General features: G+C 40.1%; 1 protein-coding gene across 10 annotated transcripts in view; it reads right to left on the minus strand.

The window, feature by feature from the left end:
• The window catches only part of ST7 (suppression of tumorigenicity 7), a 263,596-nt gene that overhangs the window by 46,459 nt on the left and 192,035 nt on the right, over positions 1-25,102 (minus strand). For all 10 annotated transcript variants that reach the window (XM_059933537.1, XM_059933535.1, XM_059933536.1 and 7 more), the window contains one exon: positions 9,772-9,886. In XM_059933537.1, the coding sequence (XP_059789520.1) occupies positions 9,772-9,886 (115 nt within the window). The remainder of the gene's footprint in view (positions 1-9,771; positions 9,887-25,102) is intronic.

Raw genomic sequence — 25,102 nt, forward strand, 5'->3', positions numbered from 1 at the left:
GGGAAACAGAGTTCTCCTCACAAGCTGTGTCAATCCTGCCCTGAACCTCTGGACATATTCTCTTTGCCTCCAGCACCTGTGCTGTCTGGCTCAGCACAGATCCCACCTCCACTGGGGTAGCTTCCCTCATTACCCTGGATGAGGTGTCCCTTCCATCTTGGGTTAAACTCTATCAGTCTTTACACTTTACAGCGATTGTCCATTCTCTTATTTCCCTCTCCTACTTACGTGGTGTGCTTTAGGGGTAAAAGCGGTGTTTCTTCATCACTTTGTACCCACACACAAAGCAATGTTTGAAACATAGTTGGTGGTCAGTGTTTGCTGAATAAAATCCTAAGTTAATGTACTAACATATCAAATCACTTGATATGACCTTCCTTCAACATGCAAACATTTACTTCTAATTTAGCTTCTGGGAGCCAAAAGTGATCAGTGTTGATGGGTGCTTTAAGAGGGAGTCATAAACTTGTTATTTCTCAACACGTATACTTCCTTTATCTTTGCTTACAGCATTCCGACAGAAGGCATGACATCGGACTGTGCTCTAAATCTAGATGTCTATTTGAAAAAGCAGTGGAATGAAAAAGTGGGGCAGGAAGAAAGCAAGAGTAAAAGCTGAAACAAGGTTGAAGAAAAGTAGAATTTTGTCCAGAAACAAGGAAGGCAAACCACACATCTTCTGGCTCCCAAGGACCTTTTACAAGAATGATGCTGCTGAAAAAAACAAAAAAAGTCATCTCAGGGAGGATGACTCTTAAGTTTTCAAAAGTCATAAATGGCTTATAAGATCAAACCTGAAATTCAATGAAATAATCTTAGGACAAATTTATGTAATTATGAGTAAAACTGTCAATTTGATGTGTCTCAGAAAACCCATGGGGCAAAACTTTAGATAGGACAGAATTTTTCCAGTGATAATCTTTTCGCCTAATTTCCTTTTGTTCATCTGCAATAATAATAACAATCAAGATGTAATTTTAAAAGGATCATTGAGATTAGTCAATTGAGGGTCAATTTTACATCTATACTTCTAAAAGAATGTTTTCAAGGGTAGCAACCAGCAGATAAGTAAGTCCCAAAGCACCTCACAAGTAAGGACACTATGTCATAGTGCATCTCCATCTAACAAGTTGTTCGTTCACCATAGATGCTCTGAACATCTACTGTAGTACATAAGTGTCCAAGAAGAAGAGGACACAGGGCTTGCTCTCAAAGAGTTTCTTTCTCTGTACTTCCCACAGCATGTTTCAAACTGATTCACTGAGCACGGATTCATCCCACATCGACTCACCATGGGTTGTTTTTTGTTTTTAACATCTTTCTTCAATAGACGGAAAGCTTCTTGGCGACACAGAGTAAATCATATTCATCTCTGAATATGGAAGCACCTAAAAGTTAGTATCTTCAACATAAAGGTTTGATAGATCCCTGCTGAACTAATTTGAAAAAATTAACCTAATTACTCTCTGTAATCATTTAAGATTACATAGTATCAAGCATCACTTTTCTTGGTTGCCCAGCAAATTGATATACTTGAAGTTTGTGTAGCCTTGACAGATGCTTTTGGAGCCACGAACTGACTAACCAAACAAACAAAATTGAAAAACAAACTAATGAAAATGCAGCCCACTTCTCCTTCCTGTTTGAGGACTGTAATGTCTTATTACTGTACCATTATGTGATGCTGTCCTCCATGTGACTGTCTTCAATAAAATTTCTCAGTTTACTCCTATTCATGATATGATGCAATGAAAACAATAGATATGTAAAATTTTGTCCTTAGATTTTTTTTTTTTGGTTCCAGACAGTATGAAGTCTTTTTGTCCCACCTTCAAAAAGCCAATCTAAGGTCCCCTTTCAACCAAAGGTGAAAACTTCACTGAAGAAATAAATAGGACTGATATACTAGAACCTCAAAATGAGGTGCCACCTGGGATGGGGAAATACTACATGATCTTGGTAATCTGGAGCAGGGGGAGAGGCAAGCAACACGGATTCAACTATCATGCTACAAAGCCAAACAACAGATCTTATTTGCAACTTTTGAATTGGATTATCCCAAAAGGTCTGTGTCAGGAGGCCCTTCTGTGGCTGGTGCCCTGGAGCCAAATATGGCAGTTTATGTGATGGTGATGGCCAGCTAAGGAGGGATGTTACCTTGGTAAATTATGACAACTGGGCAGAAAGGATTACTAAAGCCAGCATAAATTTAGAGGGTTTGTTCATGTGCCAACTCTGTGAATTACAGATGTATGCATTCATAAAATGTCTTCCATCATCAGAGACTGTAGAAGTTTTTCACGCATACAGTCTTCACTGAAATAGCATCTGTTATCAGAACTCCCGCTCATTGCATGTATAGTATGACAGCCAATCACTTTGTAACCTCAAAGGCCTAGTCCTCTTGACAGATATGCCTCTTAGCTTCCAAGTCAGCAGGGCACCCACTGCAAAGCTATCACAGGGCCATCACTTCTCAGTCACTCGTGCTTACCAGCCTGAAGCCATAGCCCATGGTGTCAGTGCTGATAATTATTTTCTTCTTTGAAGCAGCAATGGGATTATTTGCCTATCTTTTACACAAGGATTCTCTTCAGCATTTGCCGGGTATCCTTGATCTTTTCCATAAGAGCCAGGCCAGGGAAGGGAGCTGGACGAGGCTTCGAGTCTGTCACTAGGGACTGATGGCACTTCAAACCCTCTTTCTTGAATGCAGCCTCCTTTTGTAGTGGATATGTCTCAGAAGCTGCCTGTGCCTATGGCATCAGAATTCACATCTATACATACACTTGACCGAAAAGCACCATTTTGGAGGTCTGGACAGCATGACGCTGACTGCTTCAATACAGATTTTTATTTTTTTAATATTTATTTATTTTATTTAGTTGTGCCAGGTCTTAGTTGCGGCTCGAGGGTTCCTTAGTTGTGGCATGTGAACTCTTAGTTGTGGCATGCATGTGGGATCTAGTTCCCTGACCAGGGATCGAACCCGGGCCCCCTGCACTGGGAGTGTGGAGTCTTAACCACTGTGCTACCAGGGAAGTCCCATCAATAGAGATTTTATTCACTGGTCCTTCTGGCATCTCAAATCCCTCTTATTCCACAAACATAAATGGAAAACAGCCTAACCAAAAGACAGGGTATCCAGTGACCATTTCAGAGGAATGGAGATGATAGTTGAGTAACTTGTACTAGTTATAAGGCCCTGGGCAATGAACAAAGTGTACAAAATTTTTACTTATAACTACATGCTGACTCTGCAAACCAATGATTAGCAAAAAGCTTATTCTCTGAATAGTCTCAACATAGAGTGATTCCCTCATGCTTTCTTTAGAATTTCTGTTTTCATTCTACTGAGATGAAAGTATTTCCCCCAATGTTACAAACATGTCTTGTTCTTGAAAGTATACCCTTTGCACATTGCCAGATGGTAGATAATAATGCTAATTTAGGATGGGCTTGATGGCACCAGTAAAAATGGTCTTGATATAGTTGTTGCATTTATATAGTATTCGTGATTATAAAAAAGACCAGGGCTTCCCTGGTGGTGCAGTGGTTGAGAATCTGCCTGCCAATGCAGGGGACACGGGTTCGAGCCCTGGTCTGGGAAGATCCCACATGCCGCGGAGCAACTAGGCCCGTGAGCCACAATTACTGAGCCTGCGCATCTGGAGCCTGTGCTCCACAACAAGAGAGGCCACGATAATGAGAGGCCCGCGCACTGCGATGAAGAATGGCCCCCACTTGCCACAACTAGAGAAAGCCCTCGCACAGAAACGAAGACCCAACACAGCCATAAATAAATAAATAAATAAATAAATAAATAAATAAACCCAAAGTTTAAAAAAAAAAAAAAAAGTTGGTGTGTTAAGGTGCTCAGTTACGAATAATTATTAAAAAAAAAAAAAAAAAAAAAGACCAGCTGTCCCTCACAGGGAAGTTCCTGCCCCCAAATTTAGGGCAATCACTAAATGACCTAATGGAGTAAATATCGAAAAGAGCTTGGATTTGTATTTCTACTGGGACAAATTGCCCCAAGGCTGAAACAATTTGTCTTTTGATCAAGAGTGAAAATGTTGGGCATTTTTTATTTTTCAGCTTTCCAAATGTTAGAGTTGTTTATAGATAAAACTAAGCATTTCCATTCTTATCAAATATCTACACATATGTCCTATGAGATCTAAAATTAATTTTAATAACAGGCTATAACACTTTTGGGGGGTGCAAAAGACTGGGCTTTTATGCTCTCATTTTTTTTTTTTAATTTATTTATTTATTTATTTATGGCTGTGTTGGGTCTTTGTTTCTGTGCGAGGGTTTTCTATAGTTGCGGCAAGTGGGGGCCACTCTTCATTGCGGTGCGCGGGCCTCTCACAGTCGCGGCCTCTCTTGTTGTGGAGCACAGGCTCCAGACGCGCAGGCTCAGCAATTGTGGCTCACGGGCCTAGTTGCTCCGCGGCATGTGGGATCCTCCCAGACCAGGGCTCGAACCCGTGTCCCCTGCACTGGCAGGCAGATTCTCAACCACTGTGCCACCAGGGAAGCCCTATGCTCTCATTTTAACTGACATTTTATATATGGTTTTCCATTTGAACAAAATGGATTAAGAACAGAGGTGAAGTTCAGGAGTGGTCACCTTAGCTCTTTATAATGGTTAATAGTTACTGAATTCTTACTGTGTGGCCCACACTGTTCTAAACATTTACCATGGATCAACTGCTTTAATCCTCACAACAAATTCCCAGCTGTGTGATCCTGCGCAAGTTACTTAGGCTTTCTAAGCCTAGATTCCATTTCCAGAGAAAGAAATGGAAGCTTCGAAGGTTGAGTGATTTGCTGAAGTTCACTCAGCCAGTGGAAGGCAGAGCTGGGACTTGATCTCAGCAGGCTGGCACCAGGGCTAGTCCTCTTCCCCACCAACAGGACTGCCTTTGGCATCCTCAGGGATCACTAACTAGAGACAGAACTAGACACTCCCAAAGGAAATGCTCACAAAATTAGCACTCACGTTCCTATTCACTTGCTCTGTGAGGTTCTTCTAAAATTGAAATGGGCAAATGATAATGAATAAGAAACGCATGAATTCTTTTCCCCATTCCCACCCTAATCTTTGAGACTTAAGCTTTCAACCTAGGTGGCCTATAAACTTCTTTGAAAGGCAATCCAAAGCTTGTAACAACTTTCTCAATGGCTTTGAAAAGAAGGTTCTGATGACTTAATGATCTTAAAAAACATTTCTGTCTTTATAGGTAATGTATGACTGAAAAAAAAAAAGAAGATAAATCTCAAATTAAATGACCACCATACATCAAATCCCCTTTGTGACTAAAGAAATCAGGTACACGTTGAAGATGGAAAGCCATATTTTGAAGATGGTTTCAGAAAGATAAGCAAATATAGATATGCCCAGTTCTTAAGGAATAATTTTAAAAGAATCTTAAAAGACAATTTGGCATTACTGAAATTCTGCACCACGGCTCCAGCCCGCCTAATTCATGCCTTTGTAAGAGGAGTGAGAGAGGGAGAGAAAGTCACTTCAGCAAGGCTTAGGTTTATGAAAAACACATGGGCTTTTTTTTTTTTTTTTAAACTGCTAGATTCTTTTTTTTTTTAATTTTTATTTATTTATTTTTGGCTGTGTTGGGTCTTCATTTCTGTGCGAGGGCTTTCTCTAGTTGTGGCAAGTGGGGGCCACTCTTCATCGCGGTGCGCGGGCCTCTCATTATCGCGGCCTCTCTTGTTGCGGAGCACAGGCTCCAGACGCGCAGGCTCAGTAATTGTGGCTCACGGGCCTAGTTGCTCCGCGGCATGTGGGATCTTCCCAGACCAGGGCTCGAACCCGTGTCCCCTGCATTGGCAGGCAGATTCTCAACCACTGCGCCACCAGGGAAGCCCCACATGGGCTTTTAAAGCTAGCTAAACCTGAATTTGCATCTCAGTTCTACAGTTTTCAAGGAATGTGGTCTTGAAAGTTACTTAAATTCACAAGCCTCAGTTTCTGCATCTGCTAAAATGGAATAACTACCTCCTTGCAAAGACACTGTAAGGGTTATAGGTAATGTGTGCAATGTGCTTGGCACATGGTAGGTTCTCAGCAAACTGTAGCTGATAATAACAACGAGAACAGTGTTAATAAAAACAATAAAAAATACTGCCAACAGCAGAGACCATTGGAAGTATGATGATGGTTAAGCGCATGGGCCAGGGGTCAGACCACCTCAGCTTTTATCCTGGCTTTCCTTTCCTTGTAGAATTCACATCTTATTGAACAAAGACTGTTCTCAGTTTATGTCTTTGCTCTCATACCATAACATCTCCATAGCTTTACTTGATATCTTAGACTCTTCACTTCAGCAAATTACTTAACTCTTCTCTGTACCAGTTACAACAGCTGTAAAATGGGGCTAATAATAGTATCTACCTCATATGCTTGTGGTGAGAATAAATGAGTCCATCCACATAGAGCTTCGAATCACGTCTGACCCTGACACATTATAAGAACTCAATGCTAGCTGTTGCTGCTGCTGTTTTTTTAGTTATTGTGTGAAGGACACTCCAAAACCAACACCAACCACCTGGATAAAAACTGCCCACCCATAATGTTGGTTAACAAATTGAAACTAGAAGAGCATGAAAACTCCTGAGGCTGGCAAGACAGCATTTCAGACTAATGGCTGGAATAATATAAGATCAGGGAAAAAATCAAAATTAGACTGCAGTTTACAAGGAGGTGTGGTCAGTTAACTGGTAATCCTGCTAAGAATCCAGGGTTGCCAAAGGGCTTCACTGTAAAAGGACTTTGTAAATGTCACTTTTAAAAGTCAAGGCAAATAAAAAAGTGGAGGAGAATAAGAATGAGGCAAAGGGAATACAGGTTGCCTTCCTCCTTTCCTCAGAACATGTTGTGTTTTTTTCCCCCATGCTTTACCATATTTCTAAATCCTTTTTGCAAAGGTCAGAAAAGCAGCACTAATCCCATTGTGTCACTTTCCAACATACTACTTAAAAAAATTCAGCTACCTAGCAAATGTAATAAAGAAGGATTGCTGTACCCATAAAACATCCAAGAAACAGCTACCAAACCAGAGCATTCCGATTTGCAAAGATAACATATAATCCTGCTGCTTTGGGTGTGGCTTGATGGCGAGGGATGGTGAGGCTGGGATTCAAAGTGCTGTCTCCAGCATCTCATGGATTAGGATGATGACATCTGAACCAGGGTGAAGAACAGGGCACCCCCATTTCTGTCTGTACTCCAAGCCCTCTGAAGCACCCACTTCCTAACACAGGGGCAGAACATGGGACAAGAACTGGGTCAAGGTCCTTTGGGTCTCCAGAAAAAGCAGCAGGGATGAACTGGAAAGAGCCCATTTTATGGTACAGGGTGAGGAAGAAGAGGCATGTTTTTAATAGTCTTGTGTGGTTGCAGCTCACTCCTCAAGCAACAGTAACCAGCAGCCACTTCATTCTATTTCTACTGTAAATGACACTGGCCTAAGCCAAGTCTGTACCAAAACACCCTCCAGAATTCAGCTGGGGTTAGGTCATCTGCAGTCTATTGACAACTGCTGAACTCAAAACCCCTAACGAGGCATCTCAGCAACAGTATGTGTCCTGCCACTAATGAGGCTCTTTTTCCATGAATAATGAATAAGAACATCATCTCTGTTGCCAGGTACAAACATAAACAAAGCTCAACACAAGGGCCTTGGTATGGTGAGTTTGTCCATTTGCAACAAAGGAATTTTGCAAAGTGAGAGCCAAGTTTTAGTGGAGGGTGGGACAAGCTCTTGTAACGAACAATGTGAACATATGTTATCAGAATCTAATAAATCAGCTTTTGGTTGTTGTGGAACCGAGGCTGTGCAATGGAATAGAGAGAGACAACAGAAAGCTCCAAATGAGTTCATTTCTTTATTTTACACTCAGTCTCGTAACACAAAGCTGATGATTTCTGTAATGAGCCAAAATCTTCATGAAAGGAGCCTTAGGAGATTTGAGATCCCAAAGGCTCTATTGGTTAAATCTTTTCTTAAGCCCGATGTATCAGGCTGAGGGCAGGTCGGCGCTGGGGATGAGAACACTGGAACTTTGCTATGACACTGATGGCTACGGGGTGGCATGTGGAAAAGTGCATGGCCAGTTGAACCCATGTGCTGGGTTCTGCTGGTACTAAAAGGCCTGTAGTGTATGAGCATTTTGCCTCTAAGGTAGTTTCCTGGCTTAGACTCCCAAGGTCATCCCAACAGAGATTCCACATATAAACAGAGAACAAAAGTGAGCTGACATGAAGGCCAAACAGTCTTTATTTTGTTTACTATAAAGTGCGCCACAAATACTTTTTTCTCTTGCTAAAATCAGTTCCATACTAGGTAGCATATATCTTGTTACACAGGGTACTCATGTTTGCACAGGCCAAGTGATGCCATCACTGGCTGACGGTTTTTAGTTTCCATCAGTTTGAGCAAGAATTAACAATAAAACAAAACCAAAACGGTCTCACGATGCCTCAGTTCCTCCAACTGCAGGGGGTAACAACTCTAACTTATTTCAGAGATTCCTTATGAAGAACTGTATGTCAAAAATAAGACTCAAATAGTATAGTTTGCCCTATATGTTTGATGAATATTTTGACCTGAATAATTCTTTTTTTATTTTTATAAATTAATTTTATTTATTTATTTATTTTTGGCTGTGTTGGGTCTTCGTTGCTGCGCGCGTGCTTTCTCTACTTGAGGCGAGCAGGGGCTACTCTTTGTTGCGGTGCGCGGACTTCTCATCGCCGTGGCTTCTCTTGTTGCGGAGCACGGGCTCTAGGCGTGCGGGCTTCAGTAGTTGTGGCTCGCGGTCTCTAGAGCACAGGCTCAGTAGTTGTGGTGCACGGGCTTAGTGACTCCGCGGCATGTGGGATCTTCCCGGACCAGGGCTCAAACCCGTGTCCCCTGCATTGGCAGGCGGATTCTTAACCACTGCGCCACCAGGGAAGTCCCCCTGAATAATTCTTTAAATGCACTAAAGATGCTTACTTAAGAAAGAATATTTTATAGAGTAAACAATGATCATAAGTAATCACTCCCTAATATCCATTTTATAAGCAAATATATTTATTTTCGGGAGAGAGTTAATGAAATATGGCAGAATAGTATGAAATTCTGCAGAGATTCCAGAAGCTAAGTCATGGCAGGTAATTATGCAGAAATTTTTTGTACAATTAATCAAATAGTAAATTCACAGACAATGGCAATATGAGCAGAAGATTTTTCAAATATCTAGGAGATGTCAGCTTATTTTTCTGGTTTATTAAGGAGAGGTAAAATGTTATTCTGTGCTCATGGGTGAGTAACCAGAATGGCAAAGGGACCGCAACACCTCTCATATGAAGAAATGGGGGTTATTCTGCTAATCAGGAGAAGACCTGGGATGAAAGGGCCACAATCTTATCTTCAAATATTACTGAACTGTCACAAGGTTTGTAGCAAGAGCTACCAGCTGTTCTATTGCTTCGAAGGATCAACAAAACCAACAGGTAGTGGTCACAGTCAGCCGATGAGGGGTCACAGCAGGAGCTCAAACAGTCAGTGCTGTTCCAACAAGGTACATGCCGCCTGCAGAGGTTCTGAGTGATTCCTGACCATGGAAATCAGGTGGAAATTCTCTAAGAGGATAGTTATCAAAGTGCTGTGCTATAAAAATGATCCTTCTGATCTAATCATTAAAATACATCAAGAAGAGAGGAAATACTCAAGTAGATAAAAGTACCCAAGGACTTACCATCATACTTTGCTAAGACTGCCTGAACATCAGCATATGCTTGTAGTTCCAGAAGGGCTTCTAAAAGGTTTTCATGGATGTTGAACATGCTCAGGAGAGGGAACTCCTTCATTAACTAGGAAAGAAGAAACCAAGGAATAATTAATATATGTTTCTTGTCTTTTTAAAGTATAACTAATACTGTTATATTTATACATTATATACAAAAGTATAATGTAATTTTTAGAAGTATAATTAATACTGAATGATAAGCATTCATATCAATTATTATGTTGTAAAGCATTAAATGCTTAAGTTTTTTCCTGCTATTTTGGAAAAATGGCAACTTTGAATTTGTGAGAAAGTAAGGTGGGAGAAATTCCAAAAGTGAGGAGTTTTTATGAACACTGAGAAACATGCTGAGAGGTAGTACTGAATAATGTTAAAATGCCTTAAAGGCCAAATAAAGTGAAGGCTGAAAACTATCTCATAGGTGTTAACAGCTAGCAGTTTTGGATGGAAGCCAGAGGGCAGAAGGAGAAACAAAAGGCGCTACTCTTTTGAGCAGCCTGGTGACCAAGTTAAGGAGAAAAAGTAGGAAAATAACTAGAAGGTGATATGTGTTGAGAAAATTTGTAGGTAGTGACAGGGAATGGTGGTAAAAGAAGAGGATGTTCAGGAGTTCCTGCCTGGCGGTCTCAATAAAACAGAAGTCAAGATTATTTTCTGAGACTGAGGGAACAGGTGGCAGGGAGGAAATAGGAAGACAGTGGTGAAAGTGTAGAACAATCAAGGATTGCAGAGGCCGTCTTGGGGCCCTAACAGACTGGAGACCATGAATTTACAGAGGCTATAATTGGCACTGTTGTCAGGTTTCAGCTAACAGTGCTCAGCAGCCCAGGTACGGTGGCAAAGATGTCAAATGATGAGGTTGAGCCTGGGAAGACTGAATTAGATTCAATGAAAAGTCAAGAAGAGAACTGGCTAGAATGGTGAAAGAATGATTAAAGGAATGGCCTCAGGTTCTGGACAGCATGGGGAGGAAGAGAGGTCCAAAGAGAGTTAAAAGATATAATAATGAATTTCACTGGAAAACAAAGAGAAAGAAGACAGGACCAAGAATTTCAGAGTAAAATCTTATCTTCAAGAAAAATAAATCTCACCTTAAGAAAAAGAAAACCAGGTTCTTTATAAAGCAAAGACACACACACACACGCCTATTTATATATATGTGTGTGTGTATGTATTGATGTATATGTATATATCCTCTATTTAATCTCCTAAATGGATAACTGTTTTCTATTATAACACAATGACCTCTAAAATAGTGATACCTCTTTTTTTGATGTCAACATGTTTAAAGCAATTGTGCTGAGAGAAATAATACTCAAAAATAGGCTAATTTACTGTTAAGCAAGAAACCAGTGGATACATTGCATTGACTATCCACTTCTTCCAAGTTATAAAATCTTTGCCATATTGTTTTGTTTTTTTAAAGCCAAGAACATTTAGCATATCTCTAAAAATAAGTAACTTCCTGCAGCTACAAAGCATCATATTACCAACGAATAACACCTATCAAAATGATTATGTCTTCAATAAGCCTGTCTGAACCCCCTAGAGACAGCCTGCAGTATTTTCATTGCTAGTAAAGTAAGTGAATAAGGCTGTATCACACATTGTTGATGTTCTGTAACCAATAAAAGTATTTCTTGTTCTGGTTCACTTTGATTCTGGCTGACATCACCTTTTGATTTTTTTTCCCTTTATAATTAGTGCTTGTTAGAATTAAATCTGTCATTCAGCATTTGGCAACACAATAAAGACATTCTCTAACCTGCAACATTTAAACATTTACCATTTTCAACCAATTCTTCAGGTAAAGGTCAGACTTCAAGGACACAAGTCATATTCTGTAATTTAAAAACTGCAACTCCAAATATTAGTATGCTGAAGCTTAAAAACTGAGAGGGGAGTCTAATTAAAATCCAATGAGACTATGAGCAAACATGGAGGTCTTGGCTTGTTTAAACAGAACTTGAAGTAAGATGCTAGGAGTTTGGGCAGCAATGCTTTCGCTGGAAGCTTGGACAGAGTATACCATGTCCAAAAAAATAATCACCAATAAAAGGATTTTAAACATGGCAAATAGCAAATGTTGGAGAGGTAATCAAAGTCATATGACAATTTGGAAATCTAGCTTTGCTTCTTTAATATAAACAAGAAGAAAAAGTGAACCTTCTGCTGCCCCATCTCACTCCAGCTCTCACCTGGCCCTCTCCAGCCCTTCACAACAAGCTCTCTTAGAAAAAAGCCATGAATGTTCTACCCCCGCAGCTCCCTTCAGTCCTCACTGCAAGCTACAGTCTGGCTTCCAGCCCCACAATTCCTCTGAATCTGTTCAGTCCACATTTCCAGGTGACTTAAATTGCTCCTGTGGACGCCCTCCAGTCCTTTTCTTGCTTGACCTCTGCAACATTTGACAGTTTGATGACTTTTTCCTTGAAACTCTTGTCTCTCTTGGCTTCCTCAACACCATTCTCTTCTGGTTTTCTTCATACTTATCTTCTAGCTCCTTCTCTAGTTTCCCCCTTGTCTGCTACTTAGGAGTAGGTTGTCTCCCTGGTTATGCCCCAAGTACCCTTCACATAAACACTCTCATCTCTAGGGTACTTTCGTGTCCAGGGTCTCAATACCACCACCTTTGTGGGGATGGCTCCCACATCCTCACATCCTCACATCCTGCTCTGACCTCTCTCCTAAGCCATTACATCAACTTATAAACTATCCCCCTGACAGTTTTACCCGATCCATCTAATACTGGGCTCATAAATTTCTCCTCCCCACGACAACCCTTCAAACCTGTTTTTCCCCCGTAGTACTTCCTATTTCGGAAAAGAACCATTAAGCCCCACTAACCTCTTCGCCCTACCCACAATAGCCACCTTAGAGGTCCCTAAAACCCCTGAATTCATATGTAAAAAATGCTGGTAGTTTTCATCAGGTTCGAAGAAAGCTCTGTCATGCAAACAAATACATAAACATAAAACAAGCAAACACTTTAAGAATCACTATCATTTCCTCTTTTCTCTGACCTTGCTGCCAATAACTTAGTTTATGCCCTTACACTGGGCCTAAATTGCTCAAATAGCATCTTTCCTCTGCTTGCTTCTAGATCACCTTTTTCCAATCCACCCTTCACATTACTGTCATAACGGCTTTTCAAATAAACACACTTGAGTCCATCTCAAGCCTGCTTAAAAGGCAACCACTGACGTGGCTGGACGTATCCTAAGGAAATAGGCAGATGTGACTATAAATTTAAAAACAAGATTGTCTTTCACGACATTATTTATAGTAGTGAAAAATGCAAGCAACTTAAAACTTTATCTATTATGAGACATTTATGTAAAATAAGATATAGTCATCTATTGGGCTATGATATACAGTCATTAGTAGCTAAATTCTCAAATAATTATTAATGGCATGGCCTTGGAAATGCAGACACATGACATTACATTAGAAAAAGTAAGATACAAACCAAATAACACAATAAGATCAAGCTTTTCCTTTGTATCTATGCATAGAAACATACTTGGTTAGAAACAACAAAATGTTTACTAGTAGTTATTTCAGGTTAGTGAGATTAAAGGTGATTTTTATTTCTTCCTTCATATTTACCATACGTTGTAATATTTTTAAAAGGAGTATGTGTACACTCTATAAATGGGGGTGTTTTTGAGAATATTGACTTCTCTGAGAACTATGAAACATTGATAAAGGAAATTGAAGATGATTCAAAGAAATGGAAAGCTATCGCATGCTCTTGGATTGAAAGAATTCATACTGTTAAAATGGGCATACTACCCAAAGCAATCTACAGTTTTAATGTGATCCTTATCAAATTACCCATGACATTCTTCACAGAACTAGAACAAATAATCCTAAAATTTATATGGAACCACAAAAGACCCGGAATTGCCAAAGCAATCCTGAGGAAAAAGAACAAAGCTGGAGGCATAACCTTCCCAGACTTCAGACAATACTACAGAGCTACAGTAATCAAAATAGCATGGTACTGGCACAAAACCAGACATATTGATCAATGGAACAGAACAGAGAGCCCAGAAATAAACCCACACACCTATGATCAATTAATCTTTGACAAAGGAGGCAAGAATACACAATGGGGAAAAGACAGTCTCTTCAGCAAGTGGTGTTGGGAAAGCTGGACAGCCACATGTAAATCAATGAAGTTAGAACACACCCTCACACCATACACAAAAATGAACTCAAAATGGCTTAAAGACTTGAATATAAGACATGACACCATAAACCTCCTAAAAGAGAACACAGGCAAAACCTTCTCTGACATAAATTGTAGTAATGTTTTCTTAGGTCAGTCTCCCAAGGGAATAGAAATAAAAGCAAAAATTTAAAAATGGGACCTAATTAAACTTAAAAGCTTTTGCACAGCAAAGGAAACCATCAAGAAAACAAAAAGACAACCTATGGAATGGGAGAAAATATTTGCAAATGGTGCAACTGACAAGGGCTTAATTTCCAAAATATACAAACAGCTCATACAGCTCAATATCAAAAAAACCCAAACAACCCAATCAAAAAATGGGCCGAAGGCCTAAACAGACATTTCTCCAAAGAAGACATACAGATGGCCAACAGGCACATGAAAAAATGCTCAACACTGCTAATTATGAGAGAAATGCAAATCAAAACTACAATAAGGTATCACCTCACACCACTCAGAATGGTCATCATCAAAAAGTCTACAAATAATAAATGCTGGAGAGGGTGTGGAGAAAAGGGAACCCTCCTACACTGTTGGTGAGAATGTAAATTGGTGCAGCCACTATGGAGAACAGTATGGAGGTTCCTTCAAAAACTAAAAATAGGGTTACTGATATGATCCAGCAATCCCACTCCTGGGCATATATCTGGAAAAGATGAAAACTTGAATTCAAAAAAATACATGCACCCCAATGTTCACAGCAGCACTATTTACAATGGCCAAGACATGCAAGCAACTTAAGTGTCCATTGGCAAATGAGTGGATAAAGAAGATGTGGTATATATGCAATGGAATATTACTCAGCCATAAAAAAGAATGAAATAATATCATTTGCAGCAACATGGACAGACCTAGAGATTATCATACTAAGTGAAGTAAGTCAAACAGAGAAAGACAAATATCACATGATATCACTTATATGTGGAACCTAAAAAAAATGATAGAAATGAAGTTATTTATAAAACAGACTCATAGAAAACAAACTTATGGTTATCAAAGGGGAAAAGGGGGAGTAGGGATAAATTAGGAGTTTGGGACTAACAGATACACACTACTATATATGAAACAGATAAACAACAAGGACCTACTGTATAGCACAGGGTACTATATTCAATATCTTGTAATAACCTATAATGGAAAAGAATCTGAAAAAGAATATATATATGTGTGTGTGTGTATATATATATATATATATATATATATATATATATATATATGTATATGTATCTGTATTAACTAAATCACTTTGCTGTACACCTGAAACTAACACAATATTATAAATCAACTATACTTCAATAAAAAGGGAGAAAAAAGAACAAAAAAGAATACTGGCTTCTCATCAAATTTAGGATATAAAGTCCTTAGCATGGCAAACACAGCCCCTTGTGACCAGTCCCTGTCTACCGGCCAGCCTCACTTCTAGCCATTTACTAGACACACACCACGTCTCGCCATAGAATGGCTTTCAGTTCTTTAAACAAGCCACATTCACTCATATTTCTACCTGTGTGCTCCCTCTCCCTGGGTGCTCTTCCTTCGGCCTCCTGGGTCAATCTGGCCAGGTCCTCAACTTCCAGGAACCCTTACCTGCCCACCCCTGACTCCTGACCTCTTATCCTCCATCTGCCAGGTTAGGTACTCCTGCCCCAAACTCCCAGAGTCCTTGTCACAATGGTCTGCTGGTCCATCTTCCCCATGAGCCTGGGAAGAGTGTGAGAGCAGGAACTCTGTCTTATCACTAGGTTCTTGGTCACTGACTGACCCATCATCGGTGCTCAACACATATTTGATGAATGGAAGGCTTTTTAAAGGCTTTTAACAGTACTCTTCCTTTGGGGTACATGTCATATGTGTGCTCTCACTGGCCTGCTTCAGGCCCTGGGGTCACATATCCCTGAACATGTTCCTCTACCATTTAAAATCTTCCAATGACTTTCAGTATCTGTACCTTAGAAAAGGTATAGCTAGAACCCATAAGCTTTGACTCAATGTAAGGAAGAATTTTCTTATACTTAGAGCTGTCTGAAAATGAATAGATGGTCTATAAAGTCTCCATCAATGGAACTTCATAGAGAGAGAGGACGGTCACTGGACAGGGACGCTCAAGAAAAGACAGAGGACCTTTTAAATCCTCTAATTCCAAGGAAAAGCATCCCAGCTCCTAAGCATAACTTTCAGGCCCTCAGCTCAGTGCCAGATGCCTCTTGCCTCCTCCCCATCTTCTACAGATTAAACTCTAGCCTAGTCGGATCAGACTATTATACACCATCCCCGGAATTCTTTCTACAGTTCCTAGACACTGTGTTTTTGCTCAAACTGTTCTTACCACCTGGAATACCTTTTCGCTTCATTTACAAGGCAGCCTGTCAAAATCACCCCACTCTCCAAAGCCCAGATCAAATGCCACCTCCTAAAGTCACAGCATCATAGAAAGTGAGAGCCAGAAGAGCTCGTGGAGATCATCCAAACAACCTCCTCAGTTTACAGACAGCTCCCTCCCACCCCCGCCCCACCAAACAACAATGAAGGCTGCAAATTTAAGTCATTCAGCCAAGTTAGTGCCGGGATTATGATTCAAATCAGTACTGATTCCAAATTTCAACACATCAGAACACTGTCTCTGGCCTGCCAAGTCTAGGAGAACTAAACCATTTTGCTTATGCTTCTCTGCTATAACACTTACCTATCTGCTTGGTATTGTGTTTGCATGAATACATGAAGACAGCTATATTACAGAGCAAAGGACCCTCTATATTTGGAGTTATTCATGAGTTTAAATCTCACTTCTACCACTTACTACCTGTGTGACTTTGTACACATTACATAACCTCTCTGAGCCTTGGTTTTTGTATCTCCTGGGTCTCAGCCCATATGGCATCTTCCCAGACTCTCTCTACCACCTATCTGATGTCATCACTGCACTCACATCACCATTTTCCATTGCTTCTATCACATTCTGAAATCATCTTATTTATTTACTTATGTAGCTGAATATTAGATAATTTAAAAAGCAAAACAGTAAACGGAGTGACAGTAGGTAATACTATAATTTCACAGGTCAGCAAATTTTTTCTGTATAGAGCCAGAGAGCCAATACTTTGGGCTTTGCGAGCCATATGGTCTCTCTTGTGACTACTCAATTTTGACATTACAGCATGAAAGCGGCCATGGACAGTACATAAATGAATGAGTGAGGCTAGGTTCCAACAAAACTTAACTTACAAAAACAGGCAGGAGACCAGATTCGGCTGCAGGCCTTAAATTGCCAATCCCTGGTTAACTGGAATAAGTTTCAAAAACAAAAGGTCTTCATAAAATGAGTTTTATAGTGGTATTACATTTGAAAAACATAGCATCTCACACACACAGCTGGTTCGGCAGACTGTAGTAAAATGGAAAAAGGCCTACTCTACAACCCAATACTTCCTCTTCCAGCTCTGTTTCCTAGAGCCCGTTCATACATATTTCTGAGGATTTGCATACTGGGATATTCACACAGGATGAGGAGCACTGTCATAAATAGTAGAATGGATAGATCAAATGAGGTTTACTCATGACAAAATGCTATTCAGCAGGCAAAAGGAATGAGTTAAGCTTAATATATCTTAATGTAGACAAACATCAAGCAGTTTTGAGTTCTCTAGAAATACTCTAGAGAAACAGACTGGAGAATATAACATTTAATTAAATTTTTTAAGGCGCACAAAACAATTCTACATATTGTTTATGGGTATATTTTATGGAAATATATGAAAGCAAACTGAAAAAACAAAGTTGCTGGTACCTAAGGGGAGGTGAATGGTGTGAGTGGTAGTCACATGGGGTCTATAGCTTTATATTGTTTTTATTTTTTATTTTTTGCTTTATATTGTTTTATGATAAAAACCATTAATTATTAATTTACTACTATTTATTATTATTTATAATTAATTCTGGGTAGTGAGGCTGTTTTTTCATATATTAAATTTTTATACATTTTTAAAGTTGCTTCCTCAAACATAGGAAGCTCATTAGATGTACTTTTCATTTGTAATTCCTCAAGTCATGAAGACTTCGACTTTTATCAGTTAGACTTTAATTTGTTTTCCTATTTTCTAATTGCCCTTTGAAGCCAAATTACTTCTTCCTGTTGGGGGTTTGACTCTGTAGCTCCTTAAAATATTGCTAGCAATGTCTGATTAGACAACATTTAGAGAATTTCCTCCAAAATTAATGTGAGTTAATAGATTTTAATATACTGCACTTGAATTTGATAATGATGACAAGATAATAATAGCTAATCCCAGATGAACCACATCTTAGAGTCCCAATTTTCCTCCATTTGAGTTCCAGAGAGTAAGGCCGCTGACAGACGTGGTGTGAAGAGCTATAAGAATTATTATCTTACCTTGAAGGATGCTTCCGAGTTAAATTGCCTCTAAGTCCCTCCCTCTCTAACCCTTATAGCTGGGATTGGGGTTGACGTTGGAGCTAGGGTTAAGGGTTAGGCTTAGCTGAGACCACCTAACAGGAAAACTCTTCTGTCATAAAATTCCTTCTTGCTTCCTCTCCAGAACCACAAAGATTCCCATGACATATTGTTTTCAAAATAAAAGAGAAGGCACCGCACCTATCAGTGGGGCTGCTGGAAAGGGTTCAACATGGGGGAGGTGGTATACAAAAGTCAAGAGCACCACTGCCTTTGGAATCAGATAGATCGGGTTCCCATTCAGGGACAGTGGAGTTTCTTGGCACCAGGTGAGCTGATTTTTCTCATCTGCAAGATGAGGATAATACCTAGCTCACAGTGCACCCAGACACAATCCGGGGCTTGATAAATGTCAGTCATTATCCTTGCATGTTAACACCAGATACACTGCATTTTCAAAGCGCTATTTGTTTGTTTCGCTGTGTGCGACTAAGTTTCCTTCAGGGGTTTAACTGCGCGGTATAACATATCCCAATTCATTTATTTATTTTGAAATAATGTACAAAAAATAGCTTGGTGACATAATTAGCCTTTCTACTAAGAAACTCGAATGAAGGCATATGATAAACATAAAGGCCTGTTTTCTATAAGCTAAGTCATTCTAAATAAATCTTTAAGGTCCTATCTAGCATAGTTCTGTTTATTTATTGCCAGCTATCTTCTCTGCACTGGTAATTGCTTTCTCCTGGCAGTAAGAAATTTATATGCCCTGTTTTGCCCAAATATTACAGTTCACATACAATGAAAACACTAACTCTCCTATGATTCCTCTAATACCTAGGGGGAAGAACATGGGATGGGCCAAGGATAGAATTTCAGTTTCAATTTTACATCATCTGGCTATTGTCAGTTCAACTTTATTTCAATGGAAGAATTTGAGGCACTTCTGAGGTTAACATTTATGAGCTCAAATAGGAAAAAAAAGGAGAGTTAATTTACTGGATTTGAAATACTCTATGGACATAATTTAGAACTACAATCTGTATGCTTTTTCTCAGCTGACTTACAGGATGAAAACAACAGTTTAAACTTTTCAAGTTTGATTTGTATCTATTTAAACATTTTATTAGTTTAGCTATCCATGCATTGTTCTTTGAGTGAGAAAAGCAATGTGAAAATTCTTACATATTTTAAGGCAGAGGTAATTAAAAGAGATCCTCAGCCAGATTCCTACTGAGCTCAATGCAAGCTTGGCCTAATTAAAGTTTATAGAATTTGGCCTGTATTATATTCAAACAGCAGATACTATTTTCTTATAGTTGCAAGTTTGACATCATTTAATTACAGTTTCAAATAAAGGCATAAACAGAAAATAGAAAAGACACTCTGTATTGCATGCTTACTATTTTGTCATTGATTTTTACTGACACTAAGGGCCATGAAAGGGAAAAATGAATTGTTTACCAGTGTCCTCAGAGGCCCATGAGAGTTCCAGCTACACAGACCACTCTAAAATGCAGTCCTGAGAAGCTTAAACATACATTAATAAGAAAACATCATTTTCAGATCTAATCTAAAGGAAAATATTAAGCTGCATCTATTGCAAAGTAACATGACCAATACATGATATGCATGGACAGTTAGTTAAATCACCAGTTAACTAGTTCTTCACTGAACTGAGCACATGATGTAAATACATTCATCACTGAGAACTGGAGAGGAAAGTAACAGTTGTCAGCATGACAGTGAATCATCCAATGACAGCTCGGTATGACCCCAAAACTCAAAGGGCTGGAAGGTTACCTAAATAATTATCTACTTTTCTTGTCAAAAGTATGCTCAGTTCATTACAGAGAAGGAAATTTTCCTTAAAAATTTCTAGACGAGCTTTGCATTTATACAGATCCTAACAAAAATATTTTCAGTATAAAACTTCCTCTTGCATTTGTTACTCAATCCGTTAAAGATAAAACAAGGACAGCCCTGGTCATACCTTAGGAATCTTCAAAGATTCTCTTCTTCAACCTCTACCTTTCTCAGTGACATTTTTTTTTTTTTACCTCGCTTTAAGACATCTAAGAACATTTCTTTCCAAAAGCAAGGATCTGATAGCACCACTGTCTGATCTATGTTATTGTACATTTGTAAAACTTCCTTACTCTAAACTCTATGGTAAACTGCAGTTTCAAGAACCCTGAGGGTGAAGCTGGAGAAGAGGGCAGGGAAGAAGTCAGCCTCATCCTGTCTTGGGGAAAAGAATGATTTATAACGTTCCTCAAAACTGACAGGCAACACGTTGAGTAAAACATTTTCTTTATCATCTTCAACTGCTTCAAACAGGGCTGTGCCCTAGCCCTGAAATCATGAACAAATCTGAACAATTTGATGCATATTTGAAATGGCTTGGAAGAAGGCCCGGTAACAGAAAACAGGACGATAAGCATCCTTCCCTCTGTGATGACATGGCATTGCTCTCCTGTTCCAGGAGTGGCCTCAAGGAGCAGCTAAATATACTGGCCAACAATTACTGTCAGAAAGGACTTTTTATGCCAAAACCACAATAACTGTGTTTGGCAGACACCCTTCCACATTCACATGGGTAATGGTAAATAACTCTAGTCAGAAGATTAACTCATTTGGTTATCTAGGGCACAGTTATTAACAAATACTCTCCCTGGCAGGCATCTCACAACAGGGTCAGGCTGAAAGTTTACAATTATGAAAGATTCTTTTATAGCAACAGGCAGAAGGTCAGTACTTCAACCTCTGACATTCATCCCCACACTGCTCTGTAATCACTTTGACTTCCAGGGTTCTCTTTCCTCCCCAAGTCTTTCCACTCTATCCTCCTGAAACCTGAGTCCATGATATACAAATTCCCCAACACATCCATAAGCTATTTACAGAACATGAGCCTGAGTTCACTGCTTCTGTTAATTCCCCCCACAAAACTTATGTGTACCAGCAGGATGTAGGGCTGGCTTCTCCTAGTTCCCCAAAGCACATCTAGACCATTACTGCTCAGCCCTGGGGCAGCAGTTTCTGGTCCTCTGAAGCTCACGCCATAATGCTCCAGCACCGGCCACCATCCTTTGATCGTGTTTTCTACCAGATAACAGATCCTCATACACTAAAGATTTTGGCACCTGTCTCCATATTCTCACTCTGAACCTCAAGTCCTACCCTCAGTGTAGATGATTACAGTCCATGTAAACATCCCACCTAGTATCCAAGATTCTCACCTGTTTTACTGTCTCTAAGGAAAAGACTGTCCCTCTACTGCAATTAAGTAACCCAAGGTCATAGCCAAACTCCAGACCTTGACATCTAGTGTGTCCCATCTATGCAACTCTCTGACCAGAATGTACCAGTCTCTAGTTATCTTACACAATTACTCACACTAAACTTCCTCTCTAATTTCACTAAGACCACCGGTGCCTTATCCTGTCCACTTTTTTTTGGTCCTTATCTCTCTCAGGCCATTCCCATTACTCTTAGTTTTTTTCTTCTCCTAGCTTCCATGGTATCACACTTTCCTGGTTTTCCTCCTATATTTCCAGGTGCTCCTTCTCAGAAGCCACTGGATGCTTCTCCCCTACCCAACCTGTCAATGTTGGAGACCACAGGGCTCACTTCTTAACCTTCTTTCTTCTCTATCTACATCTCTACACACATGATCTCACTCAGTACCATGGCTTTCACTCCCACATATGTTGATAACTCCCAAATTCCTCACCCCTGAATTCCAGACACATACCCAATTGTCTTCCTGATATCTCTACCTGGAGGTAAAATAGGCCATTTCAAACTTAACATGGCCAAAGCAGAATCCCTGCTTTACCCTGAAAATCTGTTCCTCTCCTATTTGTCCTCCTCTCCACAAATGCTATGACCATCACGAAGCTGCTCAGACAAAAAACCTGTGGACTCCTAGGTTTTCCTTGACAATATAATTTCTTTCTTTCTACATTCAATCCATTCAGTGGTTAATTTTTTCAACTGGTTATTGAGAGGCTACTAAGTGCCAGGCACTGCTCTACTGGGAAACAGTAGTAAACAGACTAAAAAAAAAAAAAAAAAATCCCTGCCTTCCTGAAAGTGACATTTTAGTGAAGGGAGATAGAAAATATGCAGATAAATATAAAGAGAGACTCTCAAGTGGTGACACATTCTAAAGAGAATGAATAAAGCCGGAAATGAATAAAGTTAGGGAATGCTGGCATGGCAGGCAGATGCCGTTTTAAATAGAGCAGTCGGTGAAGGCAGCACAGGGAAGGTGGGATTGCGAAGGTGGGAAGGTGGGATTGCGAAGGTAGCATTTAAGCAGAAACTAAAGCGGGTGAAGGAGCTAGTCATGAGACTGGAAGAGGAGAATTCCAGGGAAGGGTTCCACAAGTAAAGATCCTGAGGTGGCAGTGAGTCTGGCGTGTTCAACAAACAGGAAGAAGGCCAGTGTGGCTAGACCACAGTGAACACAGAGCAGAAATGAGGGTTGGACTGTGTAGAGTCTTCTAGGCCACTTGTAGGGTTTAAATTCAGAATGAAGGTTTTAAGCCAAAGAATGACATGGTGTAACATGTTTCAAATGGTTCATCCTAGCTGCTGTGTGGAGAGTAGATGCAAGGGTACAAGAGTGCAGGCAGAAAGACCAGTTGGAAGGCTCTTATAATCCAATGTAGGATAATGATGGTTGAGATCAAGGGGGTGGCTGTAGATATAGTAAGGTGTCGGGTTCTAAATCTATTTTAAAGGTAGAGCCAATAGGATTTGGCAATAGTCAAATCATATTGATTCTATGTCCAAATATATCTCAAATCCATCCACTCCTCCATTGCCACCCCCAATTCCAAACCTTCATCAGCTCTTGTCTGCACTACTACTGTAACTGCTCACCTGGACTCCCTGCCTCCATTCTCAACAATGTACCCAGCAATCTTATAAAATCATCAGTAAGATCACATCCCTCCTTTGTTTTACACACGTTTAAGTTTTACATACTGTATATTTACAGTGAAAACTAAACGCCTTACTATTTCCTGCACAGCCCTGGATGACACAGCTCCTGCCTACCTTTTCACATTCACCTGGTTCCAACCTTTCTTTCACTCACCTGGCCTCCTTTTCATTCTTGCCAAACTCTTTCCAGCCTCAAGGTCTCTGCTTTAGCTCTTCCTCTGTAACGTCTTTCCCCAGATCTTTACGTGGCTGGCTCTCTCTCACCTTTCAGGCCTCAGAAATAAAGTTACCTCCTGTGGACACCTTCCTTGAGCAATTATCTGAATTAGCCCCTCTCCAGGTACCCTTTATCACAGCAGCGTTTTTACTTCCTTCATAGCATTCACCACAATCTGTAACTGCCTTTATCATCATGTCTCCTTTCCTCATCATAACTGCTCCATTAGAGCTGTAACTGTTGTCTGTCTTGTTGTCCACTCTGTACTTCGTGCCTAGAACTGGGGCTGGCACCTTGTAGGCACTCAAAAGACACCTGTCTCTAGAAAAGACTGAGTCCATCATCCCTTCTTCCTTCCCTCCCTCCCTCCCCTCCCCGACCTAGAGCCCATAGTTCACCTCCTTACCACTTCCTTGACAATCCCTCAAGTTCCCGACTTGTCTTTCTATCGCACTCACCCAACAACACCTGACCTCTGATCCACCCAGATGTCTATCAATTCTGCCCCAACATTCAGGCTAAAGGCCACAAGTGTAAGGTTTGGAGGAACAACTAAAATATAATGATCTCCAACCTCTGCTGGGCCGATGTTGCCCAGTAACCCTCGGTATTTCCCTGGTGACTTCCCTCCCCCACTCCACCACTCTCTTCATACTTCTAACCCAGCTCCTCCCAGTGAACTCTTAGCAGAAGATCTTGTCAACTATTAGTCAAGAAAACAAGTCAACAGGCAGGACCCCCTTCAATTCTTCAGCCCTACCCCTCCACTACAAATCCCATCTGCATCCAGATACACCTGCGTATTTCTATCAGCCACACATGGGGTCCCTCCTTTAGTCAATCCTTCCCTCCTGCACTCTGGAATTCATCACTATGCACTCCTCAGGACCTCATTCTAGCAACGATCCCCTCTCTTTCAAATATATGTTCAACTTTTGCCTTTCATCTCAGTCTTTTTCCACCATCATTTGAACATGCTCAAGTCTTCTACTGCTTATGTGTTCCCTTCTAGGTATCATCACCTCTCTTTCCCTTTTATATACAAGTTTATTGAAAGTGTTGTCGCCAGAAGACACATTACCTCACATTCAGCGGACTATGCAATGCAATCTATTTTATACCCTCTACATCCCACTGATCTTGCTTTTGCCAAATTACCAACCACCTCTTCGGAGTAAAATGTGACAAATATTGTCTCCATAATAAATATTTACCAGATACTTAATGTGTGACAAGTACTGCACTAAGAACTGTCTAGATCTCATATTCATGTTCCTTTCTTGCTATGGTTCTCACAGCACAACATGCTCCTAGATTTTCTTCCTAGTTCACCGGTCACTTCTTCTCAAGTCTTCTTTGATCAAACTATTCTGCACTCTCCCCCAAACCTCTTTTTAAATATTCACTCTTCCATATATGATCCCATCATTGCTCATGGTTTTAATTATCTTCCATGCTGATC

The sequence above is a fragment of the Balaenoptera ricei genome, chromosome 9 (assembly GCF_028023285.1).
Source record: "Balaenoptera ricei isolate mBalRic1 chromosome 9, mBalRic1.hap2, whole genome shotgun sequence".
In the NCBI taxonomy this organism is placed as follows: Eukaryota; Metazoa; Chordata; class Mammalia; order Artiodactyla; family Balaenopteridae; genus Balaenoptera; species Balaenoptera ricei.